Genomic DNA, 24,080 nt, shown 5'->3' on the forward strand with positions numbered 1-24,080 from the left:
AGGCCAAGGGTGTTCAGTGGGGTCTGAGTAAGCCATCCCTGGGCTCCACCACCTCAGGCCCAGGTATCGCGCAGCTCATCGGACTGGAGCCCAAAAGGTCAGCCACCAGGACTTCCTTTCAGGCTGGTGTTGTCAATCAGTGTCTATGCTTTGGTGCCGGAAACAATGCTATCCAGGACAGCCTGCCGCTCATGTGCTCATTCCTTAGATGATGGTATTGGGTGTTTCCAACGTCGTCCCACCCTTTTCCATCCTGTTCGGCCCCCAGAGGGGACTCCCTTAGAACCTCTCGCCTCTGAGTCCGAGGGGTCCTCTGCCATATCCAATATTTGACTGGCCTCTTTGACTGTTTTCACTTGTCGCAACTGATTGTCCCAACGAAATATATAAGTTTAAAGGGGTGTCCCCAGCAATATGAGACGTTATGAGACCGAAGGTGCTCAGTGATAGTTGTTGCAGGGTGAGCAGAGAGAAGTCCTGGAATTGAAGCAAGGCGCGTCCTCTAAAGTGGATCTGAGGTTGATTTTGCGCTCGTCGGAGGATGTCCTCTTTAATCATAAAATTGTGGACACAGGCTAAAATGTTCAGGGCACGTAATCCGGTCCCCCCTTGGAGACCTGCTCTGTGCACACGATCCATCAAGATCTCCCGATTGTTCTCATGTCCCAGGAGTGATCGGAACAAGGCTGTGGTGTGCTCCCTGATATCTTCACCTTCAGCCCCGTTGGCGGCCCCACTGATTTGACAGGAGCAATTTTCCAGGTCTTCAGTCATGATCTGTAGTTGCTCCTGCTGTTTCCGTAATCTAAGGACCTCTTGCTGGAGTTGTTTGACATCTTCTCCTCTCACAATCTCATTGTCTTCCAGACACAAAATCCGCTCCTATATGAAGGTGAGGTTGGTGCGAGGCTCGCGTAGTTCCTGGAAGAGGTCTTTTTGCAGGTCCTGGAGGTCAGTTTTTATGGAGTCGAACAGGGAGGTGAGGAATCCTCTCATAACTGGCGCAAGCTCATTGTCCCCCGGGCCTCCATCGTCTATCGTTGAAGGTTGCAAGGGAGTATCTATAAGTTTGTTTTGCGCTGGCGCCGACCTTGTCAGCATCTCGCGGACCAACTGGTCCCTTTTAATTTTTTTTGTGGTGGTCATTGTCGAGAGCTGGCCCGCTTTGTTGCGGCGTGGGCCGTCAGTCGGGTAAAACAGGTGTTGCAAGCCACGGCCCAGGTAGGCGGCCTGTAGCTGGGCTTCTCTTCACCTGTTCCTCGCAGCTACTCCGACGTGGGGGCCTCGTCAGCTTAGTGGGCCCTTTCTCCATCACCATGTGTGCATACTCCGGTATCCTGGGTGCCTTAGTTTTCTCCACGTTGCCTAATGCCTCTGTGCCATATGCCGCTGTGCCACCGGTCCTGCTCCCGCTAGGACAGTATGGGGAAGCCCTCCAGGCCCTGTCTGTCCTCACTTTCCCTGGGCTGGAACAGGCTTTTGTGCTGACCTGGTGCTCCCCCTGCTCTCTGTCTGCAGCTGCTGTACGGGAGGCGATCAGCAAGTGCGCCCTTCTTCTCGCCCATTGGCCTTGAGACCTGGCCCCCAGGCCTCACCCGAGTCAGCCTACGCCACAGCCCGATCCGTGCCGCCGATCAGAGGCCCACACCTAGAGCCCATACAGTGCCCTCCTCTAGCGTCGGGCCTCGTTCACGTCTGTTCCTCGGTCCAGGTTGTCCCCCGGTCATGCCTCTCTCCCCTGTGTCCCGTGAGGGGGCGCAAGGCCCACCTGCTGGCTTGTGTCTGGCTGCCTGCCCTGTGGCCGCTATGGGGGAAGAGACACCTCACTTTTTGAGGCCCGGGCTTAGGGCCTCACCGCTTCCTGCGGGCCTACCGCACCTCACGCCTCAGCCGCAAGGTCCGGCCTTAGGCCTTCCCTCGCCGCTGCCCGATCCATGTCGCTGATCGGCTCCCACTGGTTAGGACACACGCAGCACTCACCTCCGGTGTTGGGCCCCCAGCTCAACTGCTCTTCCGTCTGGAAGGGGTCCTCGGACCCCTGCCGTCCACCAGTGTCTCTCTGAAGCGTGTTCGGGCCTTCGCAGTGTGCAAGCACCAGGCCCTCTCGCTGATGTGCTTTTGGACGCCAGGAGGGTCACCTTCTCACCAGCACCCCCTCATCTGTTGCTGATTCTTATTTCTAGAGTGTGGCTGAAGGGCTCCGGGCTCCGCTATGTCGTTTTTTTCTGGGTCCAGGTGGCAGAGCAACCCCACGTACGTTCACGCCGCCATCTTGGCCACACCCCTAACACTATCTTTTATGCAGGGAGTTTGAAGATATTCTAATCTAGGAGTAATATGAATGTGCAGTTGTGAATCTTAACTAAATCATGTTTTATTTCTACCTCAATTTATCCTGTATGTTATATATGAACAACCCTTGTTAATTGGATGACCATTAGAATGTTTCAGGCGTAAATTTTGAGTGTATAGGAGAGCAAAATATATCAAATATATATTCTACATAGATACTAGTAAGTTTCAACTATTGCAGTGATTAATTGTAATATGTGTTGAAACATATCTAACAGTGCTCTGGTATGGAGAGGTGGGTGCAGATTTTGGGTGATGTGCAGATAATTATATAAATTAAAAATGGTTTACAATACTCTAAAGAACAGCATGTAAAAGAAAATTCTACAACAACTATTGTCAAATATCCACTTTTGGTGACATCAAAAAGACTTAAGTTTACTCTAATTTTCTTTGTAGAGAGCTGATGGCATAATCACAGCTCTCAACTTGGCACTGTACTTTCTAAAGAGAAACAATCCTTTTAGAGTGAATCTCTTCATAAAACTTTCAACTGATTTGATGTTCTTTTTTTTGTAGCAAATGCTGTACAACAAAAGCCCACATTTTTATATCAAAATAATATGGGAAACCAATAAAAATAAATGGCTCACACATGTACATATATATATGTCAACATAATTACAAAATCAAAAGAAATTATGATTAAGATTACATATTTTTTACTCGCGCACATGTGTATTTTTTTTTACCTTGATCTGTTCCAAGGACATCACCATGCCAACATTTCCAATTGTCCGGTAAACACGTACTGCAAACTCTACCTCCATGTGGTGAAGGCATGCTCTAGCCAACTCATTCCAACCGGATTGCTCATTTTGAATTTTACAAATTTCCCAGGCTTCCGAAAACCTAAGAAAGAACGAGATGGCAGTACTACTTAATTTTTTCTGATTTATCTAAAAGAATTACGTTTTCATTTTGATATGCTAAACAGATAATTGAGCTAGGAAATGCCAAAATTCACATAATAAGCAAATCATTTAGTTTTACTTTCCTGATATTGTGTATCATCTGACCTCATTGATATCTCTGAGAAGAGCATTGTCAATCCAGGCTTCAGATTGTAGAGGCAGGTTGTTCTACACAGTTTTACAACAGCACTGCTCCAATTCACCTGAGTAAAACTTGCGAGTGCTGCTTACTGGGTTTGAGATGCCACAGTGACCAGTATGTGATGTACAGATAGGGACCAGGGCATCAATCTGTTTGGTCAATAATTAAAAAATGTCCTTGCAATGGGCCCCTACTGAATCCTAAATTCATGTCCTTTACAACAACGACCGCAGAAAGCCTCGAGATAAGTGACAATGCAGACTGTAATTACATTTCCTAGTTCATCTTGCATTCCCTAAAACATTTTTTTTGTACGCTGCGTATTTGTTGTATTTTCATATGAATTGTATGTGAACTGAGTCCCCTCCAGGAGTCTGGGTGAGTTCTGGTTGTGGGTCAGTGTTCATGACTGCACAAGTGAGAGCTCTGAAGATGAGGCTAAAGATACTGTGGATGTCTCACAGTGCCTGTTAGAGGGCCATAAAAGGATCAGACTTCATGCACATGTAATCTTTAGTCTCTCTGCAAAGCGCACAGAGCAATAGTTACATATGTGGCAACTGAAATTGTGGTCTGTAGCTAAGTGGGTGAGAAGGTTGTGTTTGGGGGATGGTGAAGTGAAGGAAATTAACAAAAGAAGTGGCAACATAGTGTGAGAGGAAAATGTGCAAAATAAACAGACAGAGGATTTGAGAAACCTCTGGGGAGTAAGGGCCTGATTCTAACTTTGGAGGACGGTGTTAAACCGTCCCAAAAGTGGCGGATATACCACCTACCGTATTAAGAGTCCATTATATCCTATGGAACTCGTAATACGGTAGGTGGTATATCCGCCACTTTTGGGACGGTTTAACACCGTCCTCCAAAGTTAGAATCAGGCCCTAAGTGTTCAATAATGTGAGAGATAGCAAAGGAAAGTGGTGTGAAGAGAAACAGAAGTGATTGAAGCATGTGGAAGACCACCTCTCCTTGCACAGACATTTGTAATGTTTAATTGAGTCTTAACTTTTCAGAAATGGCACATTTTCAATTTTAATTATTAACAACAAAATCATTGTTGTTACTCCTATATTAGATACTTGTAGGAAGAGCATTAGAATTATCTCTTTTTGCCACTACCTTACCTCTAAGGTGAACCCTTGGACTCTGTGCATGCTATTTTTTACTTTGAAATAGTACATACAGAGCCAACTTCCTACATTTGGTATCAAACTTCTCAGCACAATAAACCCACACTGATGCCAGTGTAGGATTTATTGAAAAATGCACACAGAGAGCATATCTTAGAGATGTCTCCTGTATGTTAGCCCAACTGCTAGTGCAAGGCTGACCGGTCTGTGTCAGCCTGCCACTTCCAGACCAGTTTCTGACCACATGGTGTGAGTGCCTGTAAAGAAATGGCTCCCTGTTGCAGTTACCCCCCACTTTTTGCCTGATACTGATGCTGACTTGACTGAGAAGTGTGCTGGGACCCTGCTAACCAGGCCCCAGCACCAGTGTTCTTTCACCTAAAATGTACAGTTGTTTCCACAATTGGCACAACCCTGGCACCCAGGTAAGTCCCTTGTAACTGGTACCCCTGGTACCAAGGGCCCTGATGCCAGGGAAGGTCTCTAAGGGCTGCAGCATGTCTTATGCCACCCTAGGGACCCCTCACTCAGCACAGACACACTGCTTGCCAGCTTGTGTGTGCTGGTGAGGACAAAACGAGTAAGTCGACATGGCACTCCCCTCAGGGTGCCATGCCAACCTCACACTGCCTGTGGCATAGGTAAGTCACCCCTCTAGCAGGCCTTACAGCCCTAAGGCAGGGTGCACTATACCACAGGTGAGGGCATAGGTGCATGAGCACTATGCCCCTACAGTGTCTAAGCAAAACCTTAGACATTGTAAGTGCAGGGTAGCCATAAGAATATATGGTCTGGGAGTCTGTCAAAAACGAACTCCACAGCTCCATAATGGCTACACTGAATACTGGGAAGTTTAGTATCAAACTTCTCAGAATAATAAACCCACACTGATGCCAGTGTTGGATGTATTAAAAAATGCACACAGAGGGCACCTTAGAGATGCCCCCTGTATTTTACCCAATTGTTCAGTGTAGGCTGACTGGTTCCAGCAGCCTGCCACAACCGAGACATGTTGCTGGCCCCATGGGGAGAGTGCCTTTGTCACTCTGAGGCCAGTAACAAAGCCTGCACTGGGTGGAGATGCTAACACCTCCCCCAGGCAGGAGCTGTCACACCTGGCGGTGAGCCTCAAAGGCTCACCCCTTTGTGCCAGCACCGCAGGACACTCCAGCTAGTGGAGTTGCCCGCCCCCTCCGGCCACGGCCCCCACTTTTGGCGGCAAGGCCGAAGAAAATAATGAGAATAACAAGGAGGAGTCACTGGCCAGTCAGGACAGCCCCTAAGGTGTCCTGAGCTGAAGGGACTCTAACTTTTAGAAATCCTCCATCTTGCAGATGGAGGATTCCCCAATAGGATTAGGGATGTGACCCCCTCCCCTTGGGAGGAGGCACAAAGAGGGTGTACCCACCCTCAGGGCTAGTAGCCATTGGCTACTAACCCCCCAGACCTAAACACGCCCTTAAATTTAGTATTTAAGGGCTTCCCTGAACCTACGAATTGAGATTCCTGAAACCTACAAGAAGAAGAAGACTGCTGAGTTGAAAAACCCCTGCAGAGGAAGAACAGAAGACACCAACTGCTTTGGCCCCAGTCCTACCGGCCTGTCTCCTGCCTTCCAAAGAAACCTGCTCCAGCGACGCTTTCCAAAGGACCAGCGACCTCTGAATCCTCAGAGGACTGCCCTGCTTCAAGAAAAACAAGGAACTCCAGAGGACAGCGGCCCTGCTCCAAAAGACTGCAACTTTGTTTCAAAGGAGCAGACTTAAAGACCCCTGCAACTCCCCGCAAGAAGCGTGAGACTTGTAACACTGCACCCGGCGACCCCGACTCGACTGGTGGAGAACCAACACCTCAGGGAGGACCCTCTGGCGACTCCGAGACCGTGAGTAACCAAAGTTGTCCCCCCTGAGCCCCCACAGCAACGCCTGCAGAGGGAATCCCGAGGCTCCCCCTGACCGCGACTGCCTGAAACTCCATTTCCCGATGGCTGGAAGAGACCCTGCACCCGCAGCCCCCAGCACCTAAAGGAACGGAACTCCTGTGCAGGAGTGACCCCCAGGAGGCCCTCTCCCTTGCCCAGGTGGTGGCTACCCCGAGGAGCCCCCCCCCTTGCCTGCCTGCGACGCTGAAGAGATCCCTTGATCTCTCATTGAACAACATTGAAAACCCGACGCGTGTTTGCACACTGCACCCGGCCGCCCCCGCGCTGCTGAGGGTGTACTTTCTGTGCTGACTTGTGTCCCCCCCGGTGCCCTACAAAACCCCCCTGGTCTGCCCTCCGAAGACGCGGGTACTTACCTGCTGGTAGACCGGAACCGGGGCACCCCCTTCTCTCCATTGAAGCCTATGCGTTTTGGGCACCTCTTTGACCTCTGCACCTGACCGGCCCTGAGCTGCTGGTGTGGTAACTTTGGGGTTGCTCTGAACCCCCAACGGTGGGCTACCTTGGACCCAAACCTGAGACTTGTAAGTGATTTACTTACCTGACAAAACTAACAAAAACTTACCTCCCCCAGGAACTGTGAAAATTGCACTGTGTCCACTTTTAAAACAGCTTATTGTGTTTTATGTGAAAAGTATACATACTAATGTAATGATTCAAAGTTCCTAAAGTACTTACCTGCAATACCTTTCAAATGAGATATTACATGTAGAATTTGAACCTGTGGTTCTTAAAATAAACTAAGAATAGATATTTTTCTATAAACAAAACCTATTGGCTGGATTTGTCTCTGAGTGTGTGTTCCTCATTTATTGCCTGTATGTATGTACAACAAATGCTTAACACTACTCCTTTGATAAGCCTACTGCTCGACCACACTACCACAAAATAGAGCATTAGTATTATCTCTTTTTGCCACTATCTTACCTCTAAGGGGAACCCTTGGACTCTGTGCATACTATTCCTTACTTTGAAATAGTGCATACAGAGCCAACTTCCTACATTGGTGAATCAGCGGTGGGGTACAAGACTTTGCATTTGCTGGACTACTCAGCCAATACCTGATCACACGACAAATTCCAAAAATTGTCATTAGAAATTGATTTTTTGCAATTTGAAATTTTTTCTAAATTCTTAAAAGTCCTGCTAGGGCCTTGTGTTAGTCCCTGTTAGCATTTCCTTTTAGAGTTTAAAAGTTTGGTAAAAGTTTGAATTAGAACCTAGAACTAGTTTTAGATTCTTAAAAAGTATTCCAACTTTTAGAAGCATAATGTCTAGTGCAGAGATGAATGTGGTGGAACTCGACACCACACCTTACCTCCATCTTAAGATGAGGGAGCTAAGGTCACTCTGTACACTAAAGAAAATAGTAATGGGCCCCAGACCTTCCAAACTACAGCTCCAGGAGCTTTTGGCAGAGTTTGAAAGAGCCAACCCCTCTGAGGATGGCAACACAGAGGATGAGTATAGTGACTTGGAGGGTGATTCCCCCCCACCAGTCCTATCTAGGGAGAACAGGGCCTCTCAAGCCCTGACTCCACAAATCATAGTCAGAGATGCTGGTTCCCTCACAGGAGGGACCAACCTCTCTGAAATCACTGAGGATAACTCCAGTGAAGAGGACATTCAGTTAGCCAGGATGGCCAAAAGATTGGCTTTGGAAAGACAGATCCTAGCCATAGAAAGGGAAAGACAAGAGATGGGCCTAGGACCCATCAATGGTGGCAGCAACATAAATAGGGTCAGAGATTCTCCTGACATGTAGAAAATCCCTAAAGGGATTGTAACTAAATTTGAAGATGGTGATGACATCACCAAATGGTTCACAGCTTTTGAGAGGGCTTGTGTAACCAGAAAAGTGAACAAATCTCAGTGGGGTGCTCTCCTTTGGGAAATGTTCACTGTAAAGTGTAGGGATAGACTCCTCACACTCTCTGGTAAAGATGCAGAATATTATGACCTCATGAAGGGTACCCTGATTGAGGGCTTTGGATTCTCCACTGAGGAGTACAGGATTAGGTTCAGGGGGGCTCAAAAATCCTCGAGCCAGACCTGGGTTGATTTTGTAGACTACTCAGTGAAAACACTGGATGGTTGGGTAACTGGAAATGAAGTGCATGACTATGTTGGGCTTTATAATTTGTTTATGAAAGAACACATTTTAAGTAACTGCTTCAATGAAAAGTTGCATCAGTATCTGGTAGACCTAGGTCCAATTTCTCCCCAAGAATTGGGAAAGAAGGCAGACCACTGGGTCAAGACTAGGGTAACCAAAACTTCCACTGGGGGTGACCAAAAGAAAGGGGTTACAAAGCCTCCCCAGGAGAAAGTGGGTGACACTAGAAACAAAGAAAAAGAGTCCTCTGTAGGCCCCAAAAAACTAGACCAGGTGGGTGGGCCCGAGACACAACCCAAAACAAAGGTGGGTACCAGGGTAAGAACTGGGATGCCACTAAGGCATGGTGCCATAACTGTAAACAGACAGGGCACCACACCAAGGACACTTCTTGTCTCAAAAACACACCCCCTAGCAAAATCCCAGGGGTGACCAGTGTAGCCATTGGGGATGACTCCTCAGATGAGGAGGTCTTCATAGCCTTCAACTGGAAAAAGGGCCCAACAGGTGAGTTGCAGATTCCAGAGGGAAGTAGACACTTCCACCACCTACTGGTGAATGGAATCCCAGCCACTGCCCTGAGAGACACTTGTGCCAGTCACACCATTGTGCATGACAGGCTGGTGTCCTCAAACCAGTACATCCCAGGTGAGACTGCCAGAGTAAGAGTTAGCCCAGACAGGGTCACTGATAGGCCTGTGGCTTTTGTGCCCATAGAAGTGGGTGGGACTTTTAGCTGGAGAAGGGTGGTAGTCAGTACAGACCTCCCCCTTGATTGTCTCCTTGGAAATGACTACCCAGAGGTTAGTCAGAGCCCAAGAGAGGAGCTGGTCCAGTGCCAGTCCTCTCCCAAGGATTCTGGAGTTCCTGCCTCTGCAGTAAATGCAAGTAGGCCCCAGAAGAAAAAGAAAAGAAAACAGTGTAGGAAGGGTGGACAACCTTTAGCCAAGGTTCCAGCAAGCGCAGGAGGTTCTGCTCCAGTAGGGGAGAACTCCAAAGGTGGCACTGGTAAAGTCCAACCTGACCCACAAGAAGTCCTGGCTAGTCAGGCAACTGTTAAGCCTGAGTGGGTGGCTCCTCAGCTAACAGAAGAAAGAGTGGAAGAAGGGTGTTTACAACAAGATGTGGTAACCCCCCACTCTAATACAGCAGACAGGCACCCTGAACCCAAAGAAGCCTGTAACTTAGCCCCTTCCCTTGTAGGTGAAGAGCTAAAGGTGTGGTTCTGGGCACTGACAGCTGTCAGTGGCCTCTGCTGGGTGTTAGCCTTTATGGCTGCACTATCCTTGGCATGGTGGTCTGACCCCATGCCAAATAGCAAGTTAGGCCCCCTGACCCTGTTGGTCATGGTGGGGTTACTCCAGCTCTGGGTAACCTCTTTGGGTAAGCTAGGGGTGACCCTGGCTAAGATAAGATTAGCAGAGGTGGATACCTCTAACCCCAAAATAGAGAGAATGGGTGGAGACATAAAAAGTACAGACAAGAGGCAATTCAGACTAGGTCCTATCACTGTGGAAGTGGGTCAGTTCCCCAGAGGGAATGACCTGGACAGGAGGATGTAAGGCAGAGTAGGCCCTGCAACAAACCAGCCTATTTCCTCTACTCTTCCTCGCCTGACAGACTAGGCAAACTCTCCCAGCTTTGGCCGAGTCTCCTGGCCTGTAGGCTGGGGGGGGCTTGTGTAAAGAAATGGCTCCCTGTTGCAGTTACCCCCCACTTTTTGCCTGATACTGATGCTGACTTGACTGAGAAGTGTGCTGGGACCCTGCTAACCAGGCCCCAGCACCAGTGTTCTTTCACCTAAAATGTACAGTTGTTTCCACAATTGGCACAACCCTGGCACCCAGGTAAGTCCCTTGTAACTGGTACCCCTGGTACCAAGGGCCCTGATGCCAGGGAAGGTCTCTAAGGGCTGCAGCATGTCTTATGCCACCCTAGGGACCCCTCACTCAGCACAGACACACTGCTTGCCAGCTTGTGTGTGCTGGTGAGGACAAAACGAGTAAGTCGACATGGCACTCCCCTCAGGGTGCCATGCCAACCTCACACTGCCTGTGGCATAGGTAAGTCACCCCTCTAGCAGGCCTTACAGCCCTAAGGCAGGGTGCACTATACCACAGGTGAGGGCATAGGTGCATGAGCACTATGCCCCTACAGTGTCTAAGCAAAACCTTAGACATTGTAAGTGCAGGGTAGCCATAAGAATATATGGTCTGGGAGTCTGTCAAAAACGAACTCCACAGCTCCATAATGGCTACACTGAATACTGGGAAGTTTAGTATCAAACTTCTCAGAATAATAAACCCACACTGATGCCAGTGTTGGATTTATTAAAAAATGCACACAGAGGGCACCTTAGAGATGCCCCCTGTATTTTACCCAATTGTTCAGTGTAGGCTGACTGGTTCCAGCAGCCTGCCACAACCGAGACATGTTGCTGGCCCCATGGGGAGAGTGCCTTTGTCACTCTGAGGCCAGTAACAAAGCCTGCACTGGGTGGAGATGCTAACTCCTCCCCCAGGCAGGAGCTGTCACACCTGGCGGTGAGCCTCAAAGGCTCACCCCTTTGTGCCAGCACCGCAGGACACTCCAGCTAGTGGAGTTGCCCGCCCCCTCCGGCCACGGCCCCCACTTTTGGCGGCAAGGGCGAAGAAAATAATGAGAATAACAAGGAGGAGTCACTGGCCAGTCAGGACAGCCCCTAAGGTGTCCTGAGCTGAAGTGACTAACTTTTAGAAATCCTCCATCTTGCAGATGGAGGATTCCCCAATAGGATTAGGGATGTGACCCCCTCCCCTTGGGAGGAGGCACAAAGAGGGTGTACCCACCCTCAGGGCTAGTAGCCATTGGCTACTAACCCCCCAGACCTAAACACGCCCTTAAATTTAGTATTTAAGGGCTTCCCTGAACCTACGAATTGAGATTCCTGAAACCTACAAGAAGAAGAAGACTGCTGAGCTGAAAAACCCCTGCAGAGGAAGAACAGAAGACACCAACTGCTTTGGCCCCAGTCCTACCGGCCTGTCTCCTGCCTTCCAAAGAAACCTGCTCCAGCGACGCTTTCCAAAGGACCAGCGACCTCTGAATCCTCAGAGGACTGCCCTGCTTCAAGAAAAACAAGGAACTCCCGAGGACAGAGGCCCTGCTCCAAAAGACTGCAACTTTGTTTCAAAGGAGCAGACTTAAAGACCCCTGCAACTCCCCGCAAGAAGCGTGAGACTTGCAACACTGCACCCGGCGACCCCGACTCGACTGGTGGAGAACCAACACCTCAGGGAGGACCCTCCGGCAACTCCGAGACCGTGAGTAACCAAAGTTGTCCCCCCTGAGCCCCCACAGCAACGCCTGCAGAGGGAATCCCGAGGCTCCCCCTGACCGCGACTGCCTGAAACTCCATTTCCCGACGGCTGGAAGAGACCCTGCACCCGCAGCCCCCAGCACCTAAAGAAACGGAACTCCTGTGCAGGAGTGACCCCCAGGAGGCCCTCTCCCTTGCCCAGGTGGTGGCTACCCCGAGGAGCCCCCCCCCTTGCCTGCCTGCGACGCTGAAGAGATCCCTTGATCTCTCATTGAACAACATTGAAAACCCGACGCGTGTTTGCACACTGCACCCGCCCGCCCCCGCGCTGCTGAGGGTGTACTTTCTGTGCTGACTTGTGTCCCCCCCGGTGCCCTACAAAACCCCCCTGGTCTGCCCTCCGAAGACGCGGGTACTTACCTGCTGGTAGACCGGAACCGGGGCACCCCCTTCTCTCCATTGAAGCCTATGCGTTTTGGGCACCTCTTTGACCTCTGCACCTGACCGGCCCTGAGCTGCTGGTGTGGTAACTTTGGGGTTGCTCTGAACCCCCAACGGTGGGCTACCTTGGACCCAAACCTGAGACTTGTAAGTGATTTACTTACCTGACAAAACTAACAAAAACTTACCTCCCCCAGGAACTGTGAAAATTGCACTGTGTCCACTTTTAAAACAGCTTATTGTGTTTTATGTGAAAAGTATACATACTAATGTAATGATTCAAAGTTCCTAAAGTACTTACCTGCAATACCTTTCAAATGAGATATTACATGTAGAATTTGAACCTGAGGTTCTTAAAATAAACAAAGAATAGATATTTTTCTATAAACAAAACCTATTGGCTGGATTTGTCTCTGAGTGTGTGTTCCTCATTTATTGCCTGTATGTATGTACAACAAATGCTTAACACTACTCCTTTGATAAGCCTACTGCTCGACCACACTACCACAAAATAGAGCATTAGTATTATCTCTTTTTGCCACTATCTTACCTCTAAGGGGAACCCTTGGACTCTGTGCATACTATTCCTTACTTTGAAATAGTGCATACAGAGCCAACTTCCTACAGTGCCTTTGTACACTCTGTGGTCAGAAACAAAGCCTGTCTTGGATGGAGGTGTTTCACACCTCCCCCTGCAGGAACTGTAACACCTGGCAGTGAGTCTCAAAGGTTAGTGGAGATGCCCACCCCCCCGGATGAGCCCCCACGTTTGGCAGCAAGTCCTGAGGGATAATGAGAAAAACAAGGAGGAGTCACCCCTCCAGCCAGGTCCACCCCTAAGGTGACCAGAGCTGATGTGACCCTCCCCCCCTTGAGAAATCCTCCATTGTGCTTTGGAGGATTAGGCCCAAAAGGGATAGGGATGTGCCCCCCTCCCCAGAGTGAGTGGGCACAAGGAGGGTGTAGCCACCCTCAGGGACAGTAGCCATTGGCTACTGCTCTCTGACCCTAACAGACCCCTAAATGTAGTATTTAGGGGCAACCCTGAACCCAGCTCTTCAGAATCCTGATGAACTCAAGAAAGAAGAAGGACTGCTGAGCTGAAAACCCCGCAGAGAAGAGAAGGAGACACCAACTGACTCAGCCCCAGCCCTACCAGCTGGTCTCCTACTTCGAAAAGCTGCAAGAAAAGAAGCAACGTGTACTGCAGGGCCAGCGACCCCTGAAAATCCTCCCGGGGACTGCCTGCATCACCGAGGACCAAAAAAAGTCCTGTGGACAGCGGACGTACCCAAAGAAAAGACCAAGAAACCAACTTCAAAGGGACTCTCACCTCACTCCAGAAGAGCGAGTCCAACTACTCAGCACCCGACGCCCCCGGCCCGTGTCCAGAGAATCCAACTACCCAGGGAGGACCCCTAGGCGACTCAGACGATGAGTCCCCCCTGGGCTGACCTCTCTGCACCCCCACGACAACTCCTGCAGAGGGAATCCTGAGGACCCCCTGACGGCGACTGCCCCGGACGAAGATATCTGACTCCTGGAGAAGGACTGCACCCACAGCCCACAGGCCTGTGAGAAACCATCCACCGGTGGAGCAACGACCAGCAAGCGGCCCTCGCCCTTTCCCAGTCAGTGGCTTGCCTGATAGGCCCCCCTGTGCCCTGCCTGCAGCACTTAAGTGACCCCTGAGTCCCTCCATAGAGTTTTATTGAGAACCCGACACCCTGTTGGCACACTGCACCCGGCCGCCAGTGCCGCTGAGGGTGTGGTTTTTGTGCCTACTTGGGGCCCCTCCAGTACTCCTCCAAACCCCTCTGGTCTGCCCTCTGACAACACGGGTACTTACCTGCAAGCAGACTGGAACCTGAGTACCTCGTCTCCATAGGCGCCCACATTATTTTTGCTCCTGTTTGGCCTCTGCACCTGACCGGCCCTGTGTTGCTGGTGCTGGGTGTTTGGTGTTGCCTTGAACCCCCAACGGTGGGCTACCTATGCCCTCAAGACTGAACCCGTAAGTGTGGTACTTACCTCAGAAACTGTACTTTACTTACCTCCCCCGGAACTGTTGAAAATTGCAGTGTCCACATTTAAAACAGCATTTTGCCATTTTAAAGAAAACTGTGTACAATATTGAATCTGTTCAAAGTCGTAAATATTACTATGTAAAGTACCTTTCATTTGATGTACTTACCTGCTAAATGAATCTTGTGGTTCTAAAAATAAATTAACAAAAGAATATTTTTCTATATAAAAACCCATTGGCCTGGAGTTAAGTCATTGAGTGCGTGTTTTTACTTATGGCTTATGTGTGTACAGCAAATGCTTAACACTACCCTCTGATAAGCCTAGCTGCTGGAACACACTACCACAAATAAAGCATTAGTATTTTCTAATATTGCCTCTGTCAAGCCTCTTGGGAAACCCCTGGACTCTGTGCACACTATATCTTATTTTGATATAGTATATACAGTGCCAGCTTCCTAAATTCAGCATTCCTAAAAAACATAACTTACAAGCCAGCCTGTCTCCCACTCACCTATATGTCCACCAACTCATTTCACCTTTCACTTATCCACCCACTTACTGATGTATCATCACATACATTCACTCCTCCACACATAACATAACATGAAATGAAATATGTATTTGTAAAGGGCATCTTGGTGTTGAAATAACAGATGTTTATATTCCATCATCCATAGTTAACTATTTACTTGCTGAACCGTCCATGCACTTACCAATCCGCACAACCATACTGAAACGTGTGTGACCGGCCAGACGGAGAGGGAGACACTGGCCCAGCACTAGAGTACTTTCCTTCATGACCTGGGGGGTACAGACTGGAATCAGCAAGATCTGACGCTGCTGCACGCTCAAGACGCTACAACACCTACAAAAGAGGAGTGACCAGGATGCGGAAAGAGAGACACAGAACACAGAAGGAGTGGGATACCGGGTACAAAGGAAATGGAGACCGATGTCGGGAGGCCTGGATCCAGACAGTCGGGAGAGACGGAACGGACCCTGATGGGAGAGGCACAGGGTCAGGATGCACACTCCAGCCATGGCCCACAAGGGACATGGCTAGACAATGTATGGGCTCGTACACAGGGCCACAGGGGTAGCAGGGGAAGTAGTGCACTAAGTAGGGGATGCGAACAGGATATGGAGAGCAGCGGGCAGGCGGGGTTGCATGGATAAGAACTCTCTGCTGCCTCTGAACCGCATGTCCCAAATCTCCAAAAACAAAGCACCTTCACTTACAATCAGCTCCTGCAAGGTGGTTGGAGCTATACTATTCTTGCATGTGTGATGCACCACTTGAGAGAAGGGTCCCTGTTCCCCTCACTGGCATTTCCTCACCCCTTCCTTGGATTCCCAGACATAATCCATTATCTTTTGTTTGTTTCATGCCTGTCTCTCGAGGTCCAATGACAAGGAGCAAATCCGTATATACACCGCCGATGAAGTCCTGTAAAATGGAAAACAAGGGCCTCTAGGTATTGTTCCAGTAGTATTTTATTGACAATGTCCTCCTTTGAGGACTCAGCTGGTTTAAGCCATTGAAGCCCTACATCCTGTATGAGGAAGAACAATACCCTGGGATTTTCCTGATGGTTCAATTTTTTCCTTCTGGAGAAGGCTGAAGGAAGCCCCTTTTCATAACAAGTCTATACAATGGGGTAAGGAGCAGGACATACTAAGTCGAAAGGACAAGTGGGAAAATAAGAAACTGTTTTATCCCACCACAGGTTCTAATTACCCCTATTTGTTCTCCACAGTGGCCATCATAAGACACCCCCTCAGGGAGTTTCCAAGCCAGTCAGAGGTAAGATTCTACTTTACATCAAGCATGGGCCCAGGTCGTTCAAGAGGACACAGAGAAAATAGGACTTTATTTTAGCACAAAAAAGGATCACTGTATTGGAACATGCACCGGGAGAGGGACACAGTCACTCAACTAGTGGTGCCCCTTCCATACCGGACCCAGCCAGTTGCATATAGCCAAACAGGGGGAGAACATTATGGGAAGGGAAAAGACTGAAGAATACCTATTACGACGATTCTACTGGACCGGGGTGTTTGCAGATATACGTAGGTTCTGTAGAGCCTGTCATAGATGTCAACTCATTAACACCCACAGGTACCCAAAGCACCTCTAAGACCTGTATCAATGATGTTCCATTCTCATGGTAGGGATGGATCTGGTCGGGCCCTTGACAACTTCTTCTAAGGGGTATCAATATATCCTAGTTCTGGCGGAATACGTTACCCAGTATTGGAGGCCATTCACCTTTCCAGTATGACTACCTGAACAGTAGTGCAGGCCATGATAGAATTTGTTTCTAGGGTGGGATTTCCAAAAGAGCTCTTGACAGACCAAGGGACTCCTTTTATGTCTAGACTGATGTCCTAGATATGCCACTTATTAGCGATTAAACAAATCAGAATGTCTGTGTACCACCCCTAAACTGACGGACTGGTCAAGAGATACAATAGAACAAGTAAAACGGTTCTCAGGAAACTAGTATCATGCTGGTGGGGAGTTGGACAAGAAGCTTCCTCTCGTCCTATGTGCCATACGGACACACACCCAATCCTCTACAGGACATAGACCTTTCGAACTTGTGTTCAGGAGACAACCACGTACCTTGCTTGATATGTCCACTGAACGGTGGGAAGAAGAGGAAGATGAGGGAAAGGGGATATTAGTGTACACAAAAACATTACAAGACAGGATACACACTCTATGGGAAGATGTCAGAGTCAAAATGGAAAAGGCTCAGGAGAAACCGAAAACAGGATATGACCAGCAGTGCAAAGTGTGACAGTTGCAAGTAGGATGTTAATTGTTGATTCTCCTCCCCTTCTCAAGTAATAAAACTGTTAGCCACATGGCAGAGACCATATGACGTTTTATCCCAAGTATACCGTCACTTATCGCCTGGCAGGCCCCCATGCACAAGGAAAAGGTCAGATTTATCACATCAATCTACTGAAAGAATCAGAGGACGACGAGGTACATCCAGTGAAGAGTCATTGGCCTTTGGACATCACCTTTCCCCCAAAGACATCTTTAGCACACAAGCAACTCTCGCAAGTAGGAGATGCCCTCCCAAAAGAATAGAAGGAACAGCTAGAAAGACTGGTACAGAGAAACCAGGAAAAGTTTTTCTCAGTACCTGGACGTACGCCTTCAACACAACATGATATCCAGACAGAAGAAGGGAAAACAATACTCCTTAGACTGTCTTGTATTCCTGAAGCCTGACGACAGGTAGTGGAAAGAGAGGTATTCAGTACGCTAGCAAGCGACATTATTGAACCCTCCACGAGACCCTGGTGTTCTCTGGTGGTATTGGTTCCAAAACCCAAAGGGTCTGCAAGATTTTGTATTGACTTCCGTCAAATAAACAGTATTTCCCGGTCATATCAGACCCCAGGTGGATAAAGTGCAAGCCATTCAGGGACTACCTTACACAAAAATGCAAAAAAGACATGAGTCCTTCCTGGGGCTGGTTGGTTATTATGGGTGTTTTATACCCAATTTTTCTGAAAAGGCAGCTCCGTTGACAAATCTCCTACAGAAAACACAACCCACCAAGATACACGACTTGACACTACAATAGTGAGCTAATTTTGTTCAGCTAAAGATGTTGCTTCATTGTCCAGACTTTTTCAAACCTTATGTACTACAGACGGATGCGTCCACACTGGATTCAGGGGCGGTGCTGTTGCAGCCGGATTCCCTTGGTCACCTGCACCCTGTGGTTTATATTAGCTGTAAACTGTTTTCCAGGGAAGCCTACTATCCTATGATTGAACTGGAGTGTCTGGAAATCAAGTGGGCTATTGAATCCCTGCAGTACTATCTCCTGGGTCATTCCTTTATTTTATTGACCGATCCATGTCACCTTGGGCTGGCTGGCAAGGAACAAAGACACAAATTCTCAGATATTGCATTGGTTCCTGGCATTGCAACCTTTTTCTTTTCAGACTCTTCACTTATTGGGTCTGAGTCAAGTCACTGCGCAATTCCTTTTCCGGGTTCCCGCTTCCTGGTGGCATGATCGGCCATGCCCTGGTGGGAGGCAAATTGACGGGCCGGACGGACAGGGAGACATCGGCCCCTCACTAGAGTACTTCAAATTATTGTATTGAGGAGTCCTGCAACATGCCAGTAGCCAAGCAGACAGCTCCGAGGGCCATCAATCAGCTACAAGCCATCCAGATGGTTCAGTGCTTGCCAGATCAGTAGTAGCGTTAGCTATTTAGCTCAAGCCACACAACAGAACATTACACATAGTTCCTATCATCATCAAATGCACAGCATAGATCAAAGCTATACAGTTGTCTTAAGTGTACCCTTGATTCCTCTGTGGTATATTCTGTGAAGTTATACTGAAAAATGATATCATATCATCAACCTACATATCCATTGTGAAAAGTTTAGATTAGGTCTACCACATTCACTTACACTCAGAATGGCATCAAAGCCATAAAATTACGAAAGGTATTTAACAACTGCTTAAAGCAAAGCAATAGACAACTGTACATCACAGCAGAACAAAACAAATTGCAATGTCCTTCAATACACGAATCCATGAACATAATCTTCATATCTCTGAACTTGTGATATCATTTCTAAATTTTCTACTAGAGAAAAAGAAAGAAGGATCACTGGTTCCTTACTGTGCGTGCAAGTTAGTTTTAAACATTCCTTTTCAGGAGTTTTAGGCACCTTGTGTCATTGGGCACTGCTAAGTATTTGCAGCATTTTCTATTTCCTTGCAGATTCCCCTCTTCTTCCAAGTGTGGTTTGCGGCTTAGTAAGGGCTTGTAAAAGGCCTACTCTCACTACCCACCATAAACGTGGTTTGCTGGGATTAGGTACAGACTTGTGCTTGCCTGCTCTGCTTGACCTTTCCTGCCTACATTGATGTGAGGAGGAAATGGGCTAGGGTGGACAACACACAGTCCAGACTATCTCACTCAGGCCTTCCGCTGACTGACCTTACTTTTTCAAATAACTGAAAGCTAATGCACCCAAGTCTGTCAATTACCATCATCCAACAGCTCATGAATACCATATCATTGTTAGTTGGATACACTGCTTTGCTTGGTGGAAAATCTCAGACTCGCACCCTTCTACTATTATTGTTTAAGCTATGCCCCTGCTCTACAGCCGCATGGAGCTGTAGCATACACTTTTCGGATCATTGCCAAAACAGCTGGCACTATAAAGTAGCTGCAAAATGGATGATGTGGGTTGACAAATAAACATCAATCTGAATGTCTGTTCTACCATATCGAACTGAGAGTAAACAGTTAGCCGTAACTGTAGTTCTTCAGTCCTGGTGAAAAATCACATCCCTGCATTATTACCAGGCATCAGGCTGGGATCCCTCTGTGGTCCATGTTAACCTAGTAGTGGTGCCGAGGGTCAGAGCTCCAACTACTGACAGTGAGTACAGTGTGAGATTTTATTTTTCTTTTAATAACACATTTTATTGATTTTACTACAGGCATAACCATCATCCATGTACCAATGCTTAAATGATCCAACATTTAGGCCAGATTATATTGTAGGAAAAGTGCTCCTTTTGGAATGCTATCCCACCACCCCAATCTTTGCCTGATATCTGATACTAACTTGACTGAGTGTGTGCTGGGATCCTGCTGACCAGCTGTACTGAAATTAAGTATGTTTGAACACTGACTTTGTGTTTCACCACTGTGCAAATTAGTTGTTCAATGTTCACCAGTAGCACATTACATTTTGTATTCAGTTTAGCTGCCTATTGGCTTTAACGTGGCATTACACATTACATTTTGTATTCAGTTTAGCTGCCTATTGGCTTTAACGTGGCATTAGACATTACATTTTGTGTTCAGTTTAGCTGCCTATTGGCTTTAACATGGCATTAGACATTACATTTTGTATTCAGTTCAGCTGCCTATTGGCTTGATCGTGGTGTTAGACATTGCAGATGAGCTGTGTTTTTCCACAGGGTAAACCAAGTTTGTGTTTTTCGTATTTTCTCTCACAGAACACTAGCATGATAAGGAAGCGCATATTTTGTGTTTTTCTCTAGGGCAGGGAAGGACTCAGCCTTGGGAAAGACAGCCTTGAAAACTTGGCCAACTTTCGACGCTTATTTCTTCCAACTCTGACATACAGTAGCCAGCATGTTTTGACTATTAGAGGGAAGGGCCTTTCAGCAGACTTTTTCATTATTTAATCTATAAAAGGTGTCCCTGGGCAGCAGCAAGGGGAATTTTCCGAGACTTCAGTCAGGAGTGGACGTCAAGTGCCTGACCTGTCCCGTGAGGGTGGAAAATCTCTTTCTCGCAGTTGAACAGGGGTCATCAACTTGCTGGCATGAGAAAGATGACGAGCAGTGATAGGCCCTACGGTGATGAATTTTGACTTTTATTCTTTGCTTGATGCTATAATATAATCACATGTATTTGCTGTGTACATTGCAATTGAGAATCATTTTGATATATTTTCCTTTCATTGCTGTGACTATTTTTAAACATATGCCTCCAACCTACTAATTTCCTCTCTCAGGAACCTCGTGGTGAAATAATAATAAGTGTCTTCTTTAACCCCTTCTGTGCCCAGGACGTAATGGTTACATCCTGAGGCACAGTGCTGCTATGCCCAGGACGTAACCATTACGTCCTGGGCACAGAGCCCAGAGGGAGCGCTAGCGCTCCCTCTGTGGGGTTTACCCCCACCCCTCCAAAGCAGGGATGGAAGGGGAAGCCCTTCCACTTCCACACCCGAACCCTCCCACCCCCGTGACATCAGCGCGCGCGTACTGATTGTCACAAGGCCTCCTCCCATCGCGCTTTGCATTTCTCTTCCGATCACGTGGGGAAGGCCGAGAGAGGCTTCAAAGGGAAGGAAAGTTATTTTGGCTGTCAAAACGCCCACCAGACACCAGGGACGTTTGTTTTTAAAAATGAAATTGTCATAAGGGAGCGACCCCTTGGGCAAGGGTCGCTCCCAGGGGGGGGCATTTTTTTTAAAGGCCTTTTCTGCCCCACTAGGCACCAGGGAGTATTTATTTATTTATTTTTTTATATTTTTGAGGTGGGGAGCGACCCCTTAGGCAAGGATCGCTCCCTGGGGGGGGGGGGCAAATTATATTTAGGCCATTTCTGCCCCCCTTGGGGGCAGATTGGCCTATTTTTAGGAGGACAATCTGCCCCCAAGGGGGACAGAAACCACTAGACACCAGGGAGTTTTTTTTTTTTTTTTTTTTGCGAATTTCACGCAAGGGGGGTGACCCCTTGGGCAAGGGTCGCTCCCTGGGGGGGGGGGGGGTTGCTGGGGGGGGGGTGGGGGATTTTTATTAAAGGCCTTTTCCGCCCCCCCAGGGGGGGGGGGGCAGAAACCTCTAGGCACTAGGGATCATTTTTTATTTTTTGTTGTTGTTTTTGTTTTGTATTTTTGAGGTGGGGAGCGACCTGTTAGGCAAGGGTCGCTCCCCTAGGGGGCAAATTATATTTAGGCCATTTCTGCCCCCCTTAGGGGCAGATTGGCCTATTTTTATGAGGCCAATCTGCCCCAAAGGGGGACAGAAAACACTAGACACCAGGGAGTTTTTTTTTTTTTTTTCACGAATTTCACGCAAGGGGAGCGACCCCTTAGGCAAGGGTCGTTCCCCTGGGGGGCAAATTTATTTTAGGCCATTTCTGCCCCCTTTGGGGGCAGATCGGCCGATTTTAGGTCAATCTGCCCCCAAGGGGGGCAGAAACAACTAGGCACCGGGGATTTTTTTTTTTGCGACAATGTCACGCAAGGGGAACGACCCCGTAGGCAAGGGTCGCTCCCGGGGGGGGATTGGGGGAACAATTTTATTTTAGGCCATTTCTACCCCCCTGGGGGAAGATCGGCCTATTGTTATTAGGCCGATCTACCACGGGGGGGCAGAAACCTCTAGGCGCCAGGGCAATTTTTTTTTGTGTGTTTTTTTTTTTTTTTTTTTTTTAGAGATGGGGAGCAACCCATTAGGCAAGGGTTGCTCCCCTGGGGGGCAAATTATATTTAGACCATTTCTGCCCCCCTTTTTTTCACCAATGTCACGCAGGGGTAGTGACCCCGTAGGCAAGGGTCGCTCCCCGCGGGGGTTGGGAGGGCAAATTTATTTTAGGCCATTTCTGCCCCCCCTGGGGCCGGCTGAGCTAGAGGCCAAAATCCACAGGTAGGCACTTTGCAAAAAACACATCTGTTTTCTGTGAAATAATATGATGTGTCCACGTTGTGTTTTGGGCCATTTCCTTTCGTGGGCGCTAGGCCTACCCACACAAGTGAGGTACCATTTTTATTGGGAGACTTGGGGGAACGCTGGGGGGAAGGAAATTTGTGGCTCCTCTCAGATTCCAGAACTTTCTGTCACCGAAATGAGAGGAAAAAGTGTTTTTTGGGTTGAATTTTGAGGTTTGCAAAGGATTCTGGGTAACAGAACCTGGTCAGATCCCCACAAGTCACCCCATCTTGGATTCCCCTAGGTGTCTAGTTTTCAAAAATGCACTGGTTTGCTAGGTTTCCCCAGGTGCCGACTGAGCTAGAGGCCAAAATCCACAGGTAGGCACTTTGCAAAAAACACCACTGTTTTCTGTGAAAAAATGTGATGGTGTCCACGTTGTGTTTTGAGCCATTTCCTTTCGTGGGCGCTAGGCCTACCCACACAAGTGAGGTACCATTTTTATCGGGAGACTTGGGAGAACACAGAATAGCAAAACAAGTGTTATTGCCCCTTGTCTTTCTCTACATTTTTTCCTTCCAAATGTAAGGCAGTGTGTAAAAAAGAAGTCTATTTGAGAAATGCCCTGTAATTCACATGCTAGTATGGGCACCCCGGAATTCAGAGATGTGCAAATAACCACTGCTTCTCAACACCTTATCTTTTGGCCATTTTGGAAATACAAAGGTTTTCTTGATACCTATTTTTCACTTTTTATATTTCAGCAAATGAATTGCTGTATACCCGGTATAGAATAAAAACCCATTGCAAGGTGCAGCTCATTTATTGGCTCTGGGTACCTAGAGTTCTTGATGAACCTACAAGCCCTATGTATCCCCGCAACCAGAAGTGTCCAGCTGACGTAACGGTATATTGCTTTAAAAAAATCTGACATCGCAGGTAAAAGTTACAGAGTAAAACGTGGAGGAAAATGGCTGTTTTTTTCACCTAAATTTCAATATTTTTTTTTATTTCAGCTGTTATTTTCTGTAGGAAACACTTGTAGGATCTACACAAATGACCCCTTGCTGAATTCAGAATGTTGTCTAGGTTTCAGAAATGTTTAGCTTTCTGGGATCCAGCACTGGTTTCTCACCCATTTTGGTCACTAACTGGAAGGAGGCTGAAAGCACAAAAAATAGTAAAAATGGGGTATGTCCCAGTAAAATGTCAAAATTGTATTGAAAAATTGGGTTACCAATTCAAGTCTGCCTGTTCCTGAAAGCTGGGAAGATGGCGAGCTTGCCACCGCAAACCCTTTTTTAGTGCCATTTTCAGGGAAAAAACCCACGAGCTGCCTTCTGCAGCCCTTTTTTCCCCCATTTAAAAAAAAAAAAAATGTCACTGTATTTTGGCTAATTTCTTGGTCTCCTTCAGGGGAACCCACAAAGTCTGGGTACCTCTAGAATCCCTAGGATGTTGGGAAAAAAGGACGCATATTTGGCGTGGGTAGCTTATGTGAACAAAAAGTTATGAGGGCCTA

General features: G+C 47.8%; 1 protein-coding gene across 2 annotated transcripts in view; it reads right to left on the reverse strand.

Moving 5' to 3' along the window:
• The window catches only part of WDR19 (WD repeat domain 19), a 601,305-nt gene that overhangs the window by 414,261 nt on the left and 162,964 nt on the right, over positions 1-24,080 (reverse strand). For both annotated transcript variants that reach the window (XM_069202086.1, XM_069202080.1), the window contains exon 18: positions 3,045-3,204. In XM_069202086.1, coding sequence (XP_069058187.1) covers positions 3,045-3,204 — 160 coding nt within the window. The remainder of the gene's footprint in view (positions 1-3,044; positions 3,205-24,080) is intronic.

The sequence above is a fragment of the Pleurodeles waltl genome, chromosome 1_2 (assembly GCF_031143425.1).
Source record: "Pleurodeles waltl isolate 20211129_DDA chromosome 1_2, aPleWal1.hap1.20221129, whole genome shotgun sequence".
NCBI lineage: Eukaryota > Metazoa > Chordata > Amphibia > Caudata > Salamandridae > Pleurodeles > Pleurodeles waltl.